Consider the following 12,508-nt stretch of genomic DNA (forward strand, 5'->3'; position numbering starts at 1 on the left):
AGCCCCAGCGCAATTTATTAAAAAGACAATCCTTTCTCCACTGTTTTGCAAGGCCACTTTTTAAGTAAATCAAGTGTCTACCAATGTGTGGTTCTGTTTCTGCACTCTCTGCTGTGTTCCAGTTGTGTTTATTTATCTATTTTTGTGCCAACATTATACTTTGTGCCAATAAGTCTTGACATCCAATAGAGGAAGTCCTCTCAACTTGCTTGTCTTCTCCAGTACTGTGTTAGCTGTACTTGACTCTTTACCTTTCCACTTGAATTTAGAGGAGTATTGAGTTCCACAAAAAATCCTGTTGGGATTTTCATTGGGATCACATTGACTCAATATAGGAAGAATGTACATCTTGTCATTACTGAGTCTTCTTATCCGTGAAAAAGGGATGTCTATCTATTTAACTAAATTTTATAATTTTCACCATAAGAGTCTTGAATATCCTTTGTCAGATTTATTTCTAGGCATCTTTTGTTGTTGTTATTTTTATAAATGGCATCTTAAAATTGTACCCTATTTCTCTGGCATAAACATTCATTTGACTCTTGTATCCAATATATTTACTAAACTGTTAGTAATTCTAAAAATTTGATTGCAGATCCCGGGTTATTGGTCTGTGGACTCCATGTTTCTATATAGTTAGGTGATTTGCAAATAATGACAGCCCCTCTTGGCACATTATGCACAACTGTATTCAGCAGCCTAATTCTTATTTTATTGCACCAGCTAAACCCTCCAGCATAATATTAATAATACAGAAGTTAACATAAATCTTTGTCAGTTCCCAAATTTAAAGCGAATATTCTTTTTTAAATTAAATTTATTGGGGTGACAATGGTTAGTAAAATTACATAGGTTTCAAGTGTACAATTCTGTAATATATCATCTATGTATCACATTGTATGCTCACCACCCAGAATCAACTCTTCTTCCATCACCATATATTTGACCCCCTTTACCTTCTTCTACCATCCCCCCACCTCCCTTACCCTCTGGTAACCACTAAACTGTTGTCTGTGTCTATGAGTTTTTGTTTCTTTTCTTGTCTTGTTTGTTTGTTGCTTTCAGTTTTATATCCCATATATGAGTGAAATCATAAGGTTCTCGACTTTTTCTGATTTATTTCGCTTAGCATAATAATCTCAAGATCCAGCCAGGTTGTTGCAAATGGCAGTATTTCATCTTTTCTTATGGAAGAGTAGTATTTCATTGTGTACATATGCCACATCTTCTTTATCCAATCATCTATCGAAGGACACTTTGTTTATTTCCTTGTCTTGGCCACCATAAATAATGCTGCAATAAATATCAGAGTACATACATCTTTATGGATAAATATTTTCAGATTTTTGGGGTTGATACCCAGGAGATGGATTGATGGGTCATATGGTAATTCTATTCTTAATTTTTTGAGGAACCTCCACACTGCCTTCCATAGTGGCTGCACCAGTCTGCATTCCTACCAACAGTGTATGAGTGTTCCTTTTTCTCCATAGTCTCTCTAACACTTGTTATTATTTGTCTTGTTGATAATAGGTATTCTAACAGGCGTGAGGTGATATCTCATTGTGGTTTTGATTTGCATTTTCCTGATAGCTAGTGAAATTGAGTATTTTTTCTATGTATCTGTTGGCCATTTTTTGGGAGTAGTTTCTGTTCATGTCCTCTGCCCTTTTTTTTAATTGGACTGTTTGTCTTTTTGTTGTTGAGTTGTATGAGTTCCTTATATATTTTGGATATTAGCCCTTTATCGGAGACATTGTTTGCACCAGTCTTCTCCCATTCACTTGGTTGTAAAGGGAATATTCTTAATGTTTCACTGTTGAATAAATTTGCTGTAGACTTATTTGTAAATACAACTTATCATTAAGAAGTTCCCCTCTATTACTGCTTTACTAAGAATTTCTTTTAAAATCATAAACAGTTGTTAAACTTTATCCAAAACTTTTTCTGCATTTGTCAAGAAAATCATGTGATTATCTTCCTTTAAACAGTTAATATACAAAATTATATTAATAGAGTTTTCTGATGTTGACCCCTGGCATTCTTAGAATAAATCGAACTTAGAACGTATTATCATTTTTATATAGGACTGGATTTTAGTATGCAAATCTTTTATTTAGATTTTTTATTTAGATGATCATTAGTGAGATTGGCTTATTATTTCCTTTTCTTGTGCTGTCCCATTTTGTTAGCAAGGTTATACTAAATGATGGGGCAAGTTCCTTCCTCCGTTTTGTAGAATAGATTGTGTAAGATGAAAACATTATGTTCCTTACATATTAAGTAGAATTCTGCCAGGGTTTTCTTAAGGGAAAATATTTATTTATTGATGCAACCTCTTCAATAACTATGGGATCACTTGAAATTGTTTTTCTTCTTGAGTCAGTAGTAATATTTATTTTTCTAGGACTTTGTAATGACACTTTTTATCTCTAAAAAAGCTTCTTTTTGCTTTAAAGCCAATCTTATTGGATATTAATGTAGGTACATAAGCTTTGGGATAAGTTTTTGCTTGATAATATTTTTTTCATTCTTTTATTTCCAACATTTCTATTTCCTGATGTCTTGGGTGTGTTTTTTATAAACTGTTATAACTTTTTAAAATCCAATCTGAAAACCTTTGTCTTTTAATTGAAGATTTTAGTTTATTTACATTGATTATGAGCATTGATATATATTTTTAAAATTTATTTCTATCATCTTAACCACAACCTTCCTGTTTGTATTGCTTTTTAAATGCTACTTCTTTTCTCTTTATGCCTTTTTTAAAAATCAATTAAAATTGTTTTCTCTCATTTTTTTCTTCCTACAAGTTTGAAAGTTATTAACTAGTTCTGTTTTTTCGGTGATTGCCCTAAATTGCTAACATACATATTTATCATGACAGAGCCTGAAATTGTTTAATAGTTTTATTTTCCTCACAAACAAATGAGAACCATAGAGCACCTTAACTCCAAGAACTCCCAACTAATACACGATTGTTTTCAAAATTTTAGCTCTATTTTGATTTTTCACCTTAAAAATTAGAAAACAATGTAATGTTTAACACAGTCAATATTTGCTTAGATTTATGCATATACATGTTTATCTATTTCTTTGTTTAATGTTCCTTCTTGAGTCTTAGACTTTTCCTTCTAGAATATTTTACTTTTTCCTAAAGTACATTGATTACAAGTTCCTTTAGTGAGGTTCTATTTGTAGTAAGCATTCTCAATTTTTATTTGTATGCAATTTGCTTTTACTCTTGTAATCAATTTCCTGAGTAAACAGTTCTAGGTTGATTCTCACTACTGTCTTCTGGTTTACATTTTTGTTGAAATCAGCAGTCATTCCTAATGGCTGCTGTCCCTTAATAGGTCATCTGCCTTTTCTCCCTGACTTCTTTTAAGACCTTCTCTCTATGGTATTCTGCAATGCCACTATGTTGTGTCTAAACATATATTTCTTTATATCTTCCCTGCTTAGGATTCATTGGGATTCCTGAATCTGAATCTGAGCCATTGACCAATTGTAGAAAAATCTCTTAAAATATTAATTCTCCCCACACTTTCTATTATTTTCTTCTAGAACTCCAGCTAGCTATGCTCTGAACTTACCTTGCTTTATCCTGCATATATCTAATATATCTTAACCTCCTTTTTCTTTCTTTTAAAAAAATTTCTCATCTCCTTGATTCACTGTGTGGTATTCTAGGTAACTTCTGATCTAGCTTCCAGTTCACTGTTTCTCACTTCAACATCACCTCATCTAATTACCAAATTATTACATTTATGTGTGAACCTTAACTGGGTTCTGGTTCAAATAATAAAAGGAGCCATAAAAGATATTTGGGGAACAAATGAAGAAATTAGCATGTGCATTTGGATCTTGGATAATATTAGAGAATAATAGTCTCTTTCCTTAGTGATAATGGCCTTACAGTCAGTAGGAGAGTATTCTTGTCCTCAGGAGGTACCTACTCTATCCTAAGTATTTAGGTGTGAAGTGTCATGATATCTATGACATCCTTCAAATGGTCCAGCAAAAAAATAAAATCTATATATACATATATATATATAGGTAAAACAAAGATGGCAAAATATTAACAATTGTTAATCTAGATGTAGGCTACATGGGTGTCCATTCTTTAAACTTTTCTGTAAGTTTGATATTTTTCATAATAGGAAGCTAGGAAATTAGGATAGCAAAGTTTAAAATTTCAATAGTAGGGTTAATATAAAATTAAAAGGAAATCTAAACTACAGAACAAACAAAAATAGAAAAATACAATAAAATTAGAGGAGGTTTAACATCTGATTTTTAGGAGTTCAAAATTTAAAAGAAAGAAAAGCATTGAAAGGGATAGAAATGTCAAAGAAATAATAATAAAATAATATCCTGGAACTGAGGACAAAAGTCTCTATGTTGAAAACAGTCACTGAGTGCTCAACACAAAGAATTAAAAAATAAACTCACACCAAGGCGCATAGATGTGGCTTTTGGGATTTGGTATTTTTGGATGGGAAGGGAAAAAACCCTAAGAGCTTTCAGGGGGAAAAGACAGGTCACATACAAAGGCATGTTCATCAAAATTTCATTATACTTCTCAACAACGCCAGATAACTAGGAGCAATAAAACAATGCCTTAAAAATTCTGAAGAAAACTGGGTTTCAACTTAAAATACCTACCTAAATACTTAAAATACCTAACCAAATTCTCAGTCACGTGCAAAGGTAGAAAAGAGTTAAACCATCAAGGACTCTGGCAGTATACTTCCCACACACCCATTCTTAGGAAGCTGTGGGTAGTGTGCCAATAAAATCAAGGAGTAAACCAAAGAAGAGTTAGAATTCTAGAAACCGAATTCTACCCAGGAGAAAGATACAGTCAGTGCCAGGCCCCTGCCCCAGTCCTGGAGAGCAGCTGGTCTGGTTCGGATGGGAGAAGGAGGTCGAAAAGGAAGGCCTTGGTGAAGAAGCAATGGAACTGCAAGGTTATCTGATGAATTTAAGTTTTTGGAAAAACTATTGCTGGGAAAAGCATTGATAGATACATAGGAAAAAAGAGAATAATAAAGAATAAGAGAAAGCAAACATTCATACAGAAAAGGAATGTAACACAGGATACCACCCTGGCTAAGAAGTGAACAATAATTACCTAATCACATTAAAGTAAGTACTGAATTTTAATTTTACCGTCATTTGTGACATAACTATTTGGGGACGATGGTGAGCAAAGTATAATGTGAGAAGCCTAAATCTCATTTACCAAAATAGGAACTCTATGGATACTTTCTAAAAACAATAAATTGAAAAGTAATAGATAAGCAAATTATTTAGAAATATAGCCATAAATATCAGATGAATGAGCAAAAAGAATTGAAAGTGGCTGTCTCTGAGGAAAAGGATTTGCAAGGCAAGAGACTGCTATTCCTCTATGTACCTTTTTTATTGTTTGATTAGTCAAAATTTTGTTCATGTATAAACTGACTAAAAATAATTTCTTAAAAGAGTTGACCTCAAAAATTATTTTGCGCTATGGTAGTAGCCTATAATGCTAACATCATCGTTTTAGACTTTAGGGGACATAAGAATCTCAGGGTGCGCATATTTAAACAGCCTCAGACCCCTATTAAGAGTATTTGAATCCTTAAGTCTGGGATGAGTCCTGGGCATCTGCATTTTAAATTGTTCTCCCAGGTGATTCTGATGCAGGTAGTCCAAAGCCCACACTTTGAGAAGCACAGAATAGATGAAAGCCAATAGGAGTCGGTGAGTGGATGGGGAGACAGGCTGCCAGACGCATCAGCTCCCTGCTCTCACGTTCGAGTTGCCCATTTAAGCATGGCGGAAAAGCTGAGCTTTCTTGTGAATATAATTCTGACACTCAATTATCCTCCTTCCCCACCCACCACATTCTCTGCCTCATAGTTCCTGAATTTGCAACAATGACTGTCTGTTCACTGCCACTGAGGCCCACTCTAACTGGGATTTTCGTTGAAGATCAAGTCACCTACCTACCCTCTGGGTCCTTCTCATAGATCACTGTCCCTAAATGGCCAGTCAAGGTCTTTGGGCGGACGGAGCAGGGACATCAGGAGAATGAAGGCCTCATTAACCTCAGACAATGGCTTGGAGCAGATTCCTTCTATGCATTCAGCAGCCTGTATAGGATTTGTATATACAGCATGTTTTGAAGGCCTCATGCTATATCCCATTGGCCGCCAGTTGAATGTCTTTTGCTGAGGCAGAGTAAGCCTCACTGGAACTACCGTATATTTTCTCTTTTTAAACAAAGAACCCCAGCAATGCTGAGGGAGGTACCCTAAAGGCCTACAGGCCATTGGGGCCTGTCCTGGGGCTGTCCCTGGCTCTCTCGCTCCCCTCGCTGGTTCCGTCTCTGACTGGCATGGTGTTGCCCCTTGACTGTGGGCTCAGGGGCCTCCAGCCGAAGCTGCTGACTCTGACCACAGCCTCTCTCTGTGCTGTGTTGACTTGCATCGCGCTGCAGAGGGTGGAGGAGCTATATAGGCTCCGGCCCATGCACGACAGGATAAGGCCTGGCCTGACGGTGCCGTGGGAGAGAGGCCACAGCGAAGGCCCAGCTCCACTCCCTGAGCGGTCACCATGCCCTACATGCTGCCTGGATTCTTCTGTGACCGCGTGATCCGGGAGAGGGACAGGAGGAATGGAGAGGGCACCATCACACAGCCTGTCAAGTTTGAGGGGCAGGATTTCGTCATTCTTAAAGAATGGTGCCTGGCTCAGAAGTGCCTATTTGAAGACCGTGTGTTTCCAGCAGGTGTACAGGCACTGGGCTCCCATGTGCTGAGCCAGAAAACCAAGATGAAGGCTATCACATGGAAAAGGCCAAAGGTAGGGATGGGAGGGATAGAGCTTCAGGAGACAACTCCTGGGACAGGAGGGCAAGTGGTCCAGAGCCTGAGGCCATGGGTCCCCACTCTGAGCAAGTGGCTTATCAAGGTTCTCCTACCCAAGTGCCCTCAAAATACCTTCCTGCTACCTCCTCAAACTAGAGGTGTTATTTTCTATGCCTGAACTAGAGATGATTATAATATTTTCTAGGTCTCTGAGCCTATCAATATTTTTAAGAGAGTTAATGCACTGACTTAAATTTATAGTGAAATAGAAGGTATAATTGATTATCGTGTCTCTTCTTGAAAGCAGGTATTCTGGGGGTGGAAAAATGGGGTTAAGTGTACTAAGGCTCACAGTTTCAAGGAGAGTTCTGTGGAAGGTGGTGAACAGTTAAGAAACAGGTGCTGCCGGAGGCGGGAGACGTCTTCTTAACCTTTCACCTCAGGCTGGCTCATTAGTGACGTATTATTTGTTTAAACAGAAAGGTCCAAGTTGACTAGCCAGACTCCTTACAGGGTGAAGCAGTTGTCTCAAGGATACCTTCCTGTGCAAGTGAGGAGCCCGTTTGCTTCAGCTGAATAGGTCAAAGTACTTGGAGACGTGCAGGACCAGGCCCTTCTCCTTGCATGGAGGCATTTATAACCCCAAAAGGGTTCATTGCATTTAGAGCTGACAAGGAGCTGCCTAAATCAGTAGGCTCCAAGACAGTGGGTCAGTAAGCCGATCCATTGGTGTGTACGAAAAAATATTTGAACTAGTTCTGTTTTTTAAAGAAATTTTAAATTTTAGAACAGTTTTAGATTTACAAAAAAAGAAGGTACTACAGAGAGTACCTGTATACCTTGAACCTAGCTTTCCCTATTATTACTGTATTTTGCCGTGTATAATGCGCACGTGTTTGCCCAAATTTGTGCAGGAAAAATAAGGATGCGCATTATACATGGGTAGTACTAATTCTGTTTCCCTGAAAGTTTGAGCCCAAAACGTGGGTACGCATTATACACAGGAGCATATTATACATGACAAAATACGGTAATACTTTACATTACTCTGGTACACTTGCTACAATTAACCAAAATTGATACGTTATTATCACTTGCAGTAAGTCCATACTTTATTCAGATTTCCTTAGTTGTTCCCTAATATCCTTTTCTTGTTTCAAGATTCCACATAGGACATGATATTGCATTTAGTAGTAATGTCTCTTTAGCAGCCTCTTGGCTATGCCAGTTTCTCAGACTTTCCTCATTTTTGATGACCTTGATAGCTTTGAGTACTGTGCAGGTATTGGGTATAATATTCCTCAACTGGCATTTTTCTGCCAGTTTCCTCCTGATTAGACTGGGCTTATGAGTTTTGGGAAGGAAGACCACAGAGGTAAAGTGCCATTTTCATCAGAGTGTACAGCAAGAGTACAGACTATCATCATGTCTTATTATTGTCTACTTTGATAACTGGCTGAAGTAGTTTGCCAGTATTCTCTACTATGAACTTCCGTTTTTTCCCTTCTCCATACTGTAATGTTTGGAAGCATAAGCACACACTTAAGGATGGGGAATTATATTCTTCCTCCCTAAGGGCAGAGTATCTACACCAAGTATTGAGAATTCTGCATGGGAGCCTTTTCTGTTCGCTCCATTTGTGTTTTTTGTTTTGTTTTGTTTTGTTTTAATTTATTCAATCACTTATTTATTTCAATATGGACTCGTGGATGTTTATTTTGTATTTTGCATTATAATCCAATACTTTATTTTGTGGCTCAGATTGTTTCAGCTTTAGCCATTGGGGTTTTCCTTTGAGAACTTCTTTTATCATTTCTTGCAAGACAAATCCGCTGGCAATTAATTTCCTCTGGTTTTATTTGTCTAAGAGTTTATTTCTCCTTCACTTTTGAAAGACAATTGCTCTGCATGTAGTTTGGTATGTTTTACTTTTATCAACTTAAATATTTCAATCCAATCTTCCTTGCTTTCATGGTTTCTGAAGAGAAGTCTGCTGTAATTCTTATCTTTGTTCTGTTAAATGAAGGGTATTTTTCCCCCCTTAGAGCTTCTTTCAAGATTTTTCCTTTGTCTCATTATCTGCAGTTGGAATATGATATGCCTAAGTGTTGTTTTGTTTTGTTTTACTGGTATTTGTTCTGCTTGATGTGCTTTTTAGCTTCCTGGATCTGTGATTCGATAATTGTCATTAATTTTGGAAAGTTCATGGCTGGAAGTCCCCTAAATCTATCTATTATAGACCATCCTTTTCAATGTATGCTTTTGTTTATTTTATAATGCACATTATATGTTAGGACAATATACACTAATATAATTTAAAACTAATAAGAATACTTACCTAGGGTTGTATGTGCAAAATATTTTAATGATGGAGGTATACAAGAAAAAAAAAAGTTTGGAAACATTGTCTAAACCACAGCACTCAAGAACTGAGGAAATGTTCATCTGTTGCTCACTGCTGGGAATCCATCATTGACAGACCCAGTCTCCAGGCTAAATGATAGCCAAAGGAGTTGCTAGAGGTCCCTTAATAGCGTAGGTGCCCAAGCGAAAATGACAAAGCTGGGACCATTTTACTCTCTGTTCATATCAACCAACATAATTAGGTCTCAGACACTCTAGGGAATATTTACACAATGTTTATAAGCAAAGAGAGAAAAAGAAATAGATGGTGGGGAGGAGGTGTCTGGGCACATCTGAGATTTTTTTAAATGAATTAACCCTGAATAAGCTGGTAACTGACCATCACCAAATAGACATCTCTTATGAGGACAAACAATTGAGGGTCACTAGGCTTTGGGTTTCCTGGAGGGCAGACAGTGATGATTTCCCATTTTTATTGTATCCTTAATTCCCCCAGTTCTGTACATACATAGGGGTTCAGTTATTGTTTGGTGAATTTAGTTAGCTGAGGTAGTGTTGAAATAAATGTGCTATACTGGGGAATGTCTACTACTGTAAAAAAGTGTAACTCCCTTCAAAAACCTGGACCTCCAAACAGAGGAGATATCAATATAGTTGCTGCTGCCTTTCCAAGTAGTCAGCCCTGGAATTGGTGGGAGGTGGGAGGATGAGGAGTGTTTCTGAACTTACAAAGGAGAGGAAGCTACACCTGTGACAGCTGAAAAATGTAGCTAAAATTCCAGTATTTGGATCACTCTGTAATATTATATTCCTTACAACAGGGGCAGGACATAAAGTAGTCAAGTGTCTCAGCTGGCAAGTACCAGAGGCCCAACTCAAACTAGTTTAACCCAAAAAAGCTCATACAATTTGAACGTTTAAGGGTGATGTTGGGTTTAGACGCTGAATCCAACCCTCAAACCATGTCATCAAGACATAGTCCCTAACATTACTTATCTATCTATCTATCTATCTATCTATCTATCTATCTATCTATCATCTCCTTCCTCTGACACCCCCCCTTCCCCAACTGTTTCCTCTGAGTTGGCTTTATTCTCAAGCAGGCTAACTTCACAATGGGGCAAAAATGCCACCAGCAGCTTCAGGCTGAGCAGTTTAGCAACTCCAGTAGAAGGATGTATTTTTTTCTCAATAGTTACAACAAAAGTCTTGGCCTCTATCTCACTGGCCCAGATTTGGTCATGTGCCCATCCCAAACTAACCACTCTCACTCTAATTGCCCCTACTATACATGGGGAGCTGAGTGAAGGGGGAAGCCCATTAGAACAACATGGGATGACAGTGAGATTGCTCCCCAGTGGAAAACTGAAGGGAGAATGTATTCTAAGGATGCAAAACACTGAGGAGACAAAAATAATATTTGTCCACTATACTTTAATTGACTTCTTTAGTTTTTAAGAGGAAAGAGTCTTGTTTGGAATAATGAGTTTTACATTTTATTATTGGGAAATGGTTTTTAAAGACCACAATCTAGAAGTTGATATACTCTTTACTATCAGATTGTTTTTGCTTTTCTTTCTTCCTTCCTTCCTTCCTTCCATCCTTCCTTCCTTCCTTTCTTTCTTCCTTTGTACACAGAGATAGGAAATAATTTTTAGAAAGACAAAATTAAATCATGTGTTATACAAGTATATCCAATTCAATTTTAACATTTCAGGATTGTTACTTAAGTTATTCGGGTTTATAATTTTATATATTTTCTTTTCCACTAAAAAAAAAACAAAAAAAACTTGGTGCCTAACGACATTAACGTAAGTCTTTATTTATTTTACTCTACATTCAGCATGTCAAAATTTTAAAATTATAATAATATTATTATTATTTCTTATGGTTTCTATTTTTTATGGTTTTGGTTTTTGACCTTAGGATATATCCCACAAGGGATAAACAGCCAAAATGTTATATTTTAAGTCACTTGAACTCATTCTTTTTATGTGTATAGTCATGCCATTAACTTGATATGCAGTTAGGTTCCTTTGCTTCAAATTGCTTTCAGATGTTACAGATTGCTTTTTAAACTTTTCTTTAATTTTGGCTTTTAATTCTGTAAAAATTTACATGATTCCTAAGTCAAAACTATTTTCAGTTATATTCAGAGTTTTACATCCATCTATATTCCCATCACCTTATTTCCTCCCTCCGCCTGTAGGTAACCTTCTAAAAAAGTATTGGTTTGGGTTTATCCTCCCGTTGCATTAAGAATTTCAGATGGGAAGTGTGTGTGGTGTGGTCTAAGCAAGACTTTCCATCCAGCAGCATCCCAGCGTGCAGGGAGCCTCAGCTCACTTGGGTGTACTGGGTTGTTTTGATGGAGGGGGGACAGGGAAGATAGAGGGGCAGGGAGAGAGGGCTGCATCACATGGATAGCAAGACTGCTGGAAGCTGTGAAGAAGGTGTTCACACCAAAACAGAATCTATAATTATTTCAAAATTTTAAAATTTACATCCAAACAAAAACAAAAGCATCCTCTGTTGGCCTCTGTTGGGTCACACATAATTGCTGGGCCAGGAATGCCAGATTGGGTTAGCTTAAATAAAGAAGTGCACTCTCCAACAGACAGGAAGGTCTGCAAGGCCCACACCAAATCTACTCTCTGGTCTCCCCAGTTCTCAAGTGATGTGGACCCTGGGACATATGCTGACTCTAAATATCTGTTACCACCTCTTGGGGAGAAAGATCCTTCTTTTTTCTCCTGCACCTCTTTTCCTGTCATAGAAAAAACAACAACAACCCAAGACCTATGCCTTCTGCTGTCCCTTTGCCAAAGTTGTGACAGTGATGACACTGCCCTCTCAGGGTGCATCCTAAATAAGACAGTATGTCAGTGGGAGGGAGCAATTTGGAACAACATGAAAAGGAAGCATGCTTCTGGTTTCTACCACTTATGGGCTGTGTGTCCTTGGGCAAGTTTCTTAAAACCTCTGAGCCTCGGTTTCCTTATCTGAAAAAATAAGAATAATATCCAATTCACAGGCTGCTTCTGGAGGCTTGAATGAGTGGTGTCTGTAAAACTCCTGATACTGTAGGCTGGTACTACATAATAGACCTCAATAAGAATAGCTACTATTGCTGTTATTCTTTCCTTTTTGTTTCACAGGAGATTTGCAAGACTCTACTACTACTGCTGTTATTCTTTCCTTTCTGTTTCACAGGAAATTTGCGAGAATCCCCGATTTATCATTGGTGGAGCCAATAGAACTGACATCTGTCAAGGAGAATTAGG

General features: G+C 37.3%; 1 protein-coding gene across 3 annotated transcripts in view; it reads left to right on the plus strand.

Moving 5' to 3' along the window:
• Positions 1-12,508, plus strand: part of CAPN3 (calpain 3) — a 44,737-nt gene that overhangs the window by 9,547 nt on the left and 22,682 nt on the right. For all 3 annotated transcript variants that reach the window (XM_088797159.1, XM_019725413.3, XM_088797160.1), the window contains exon 2: positions 12,438-12,507. In XM_088797159.1, coding sequence (XP_088653285.1) covers positions 12,438-12,507 — 70 coding nt within the window. The remainder of the gene's footprint in view (positions 1-12,437; position 12,508) is intronic.

This window comes from Rhinolophus sinicus, chromosome 3 (genome assembly GCF_057876585.1).
Source record: "Rhinolophus sinicus isolate RSI-liver-muscle chromosome 3, RSI-T2T, whole genome shotgun sequence".
Taxonomy (NCBI): Eukaryota; Metazoa; Chordata; class Mammalia; order Chiroptera; family Rhinolophidae; genus Rhinolophus; species Rhinolophus sinicus.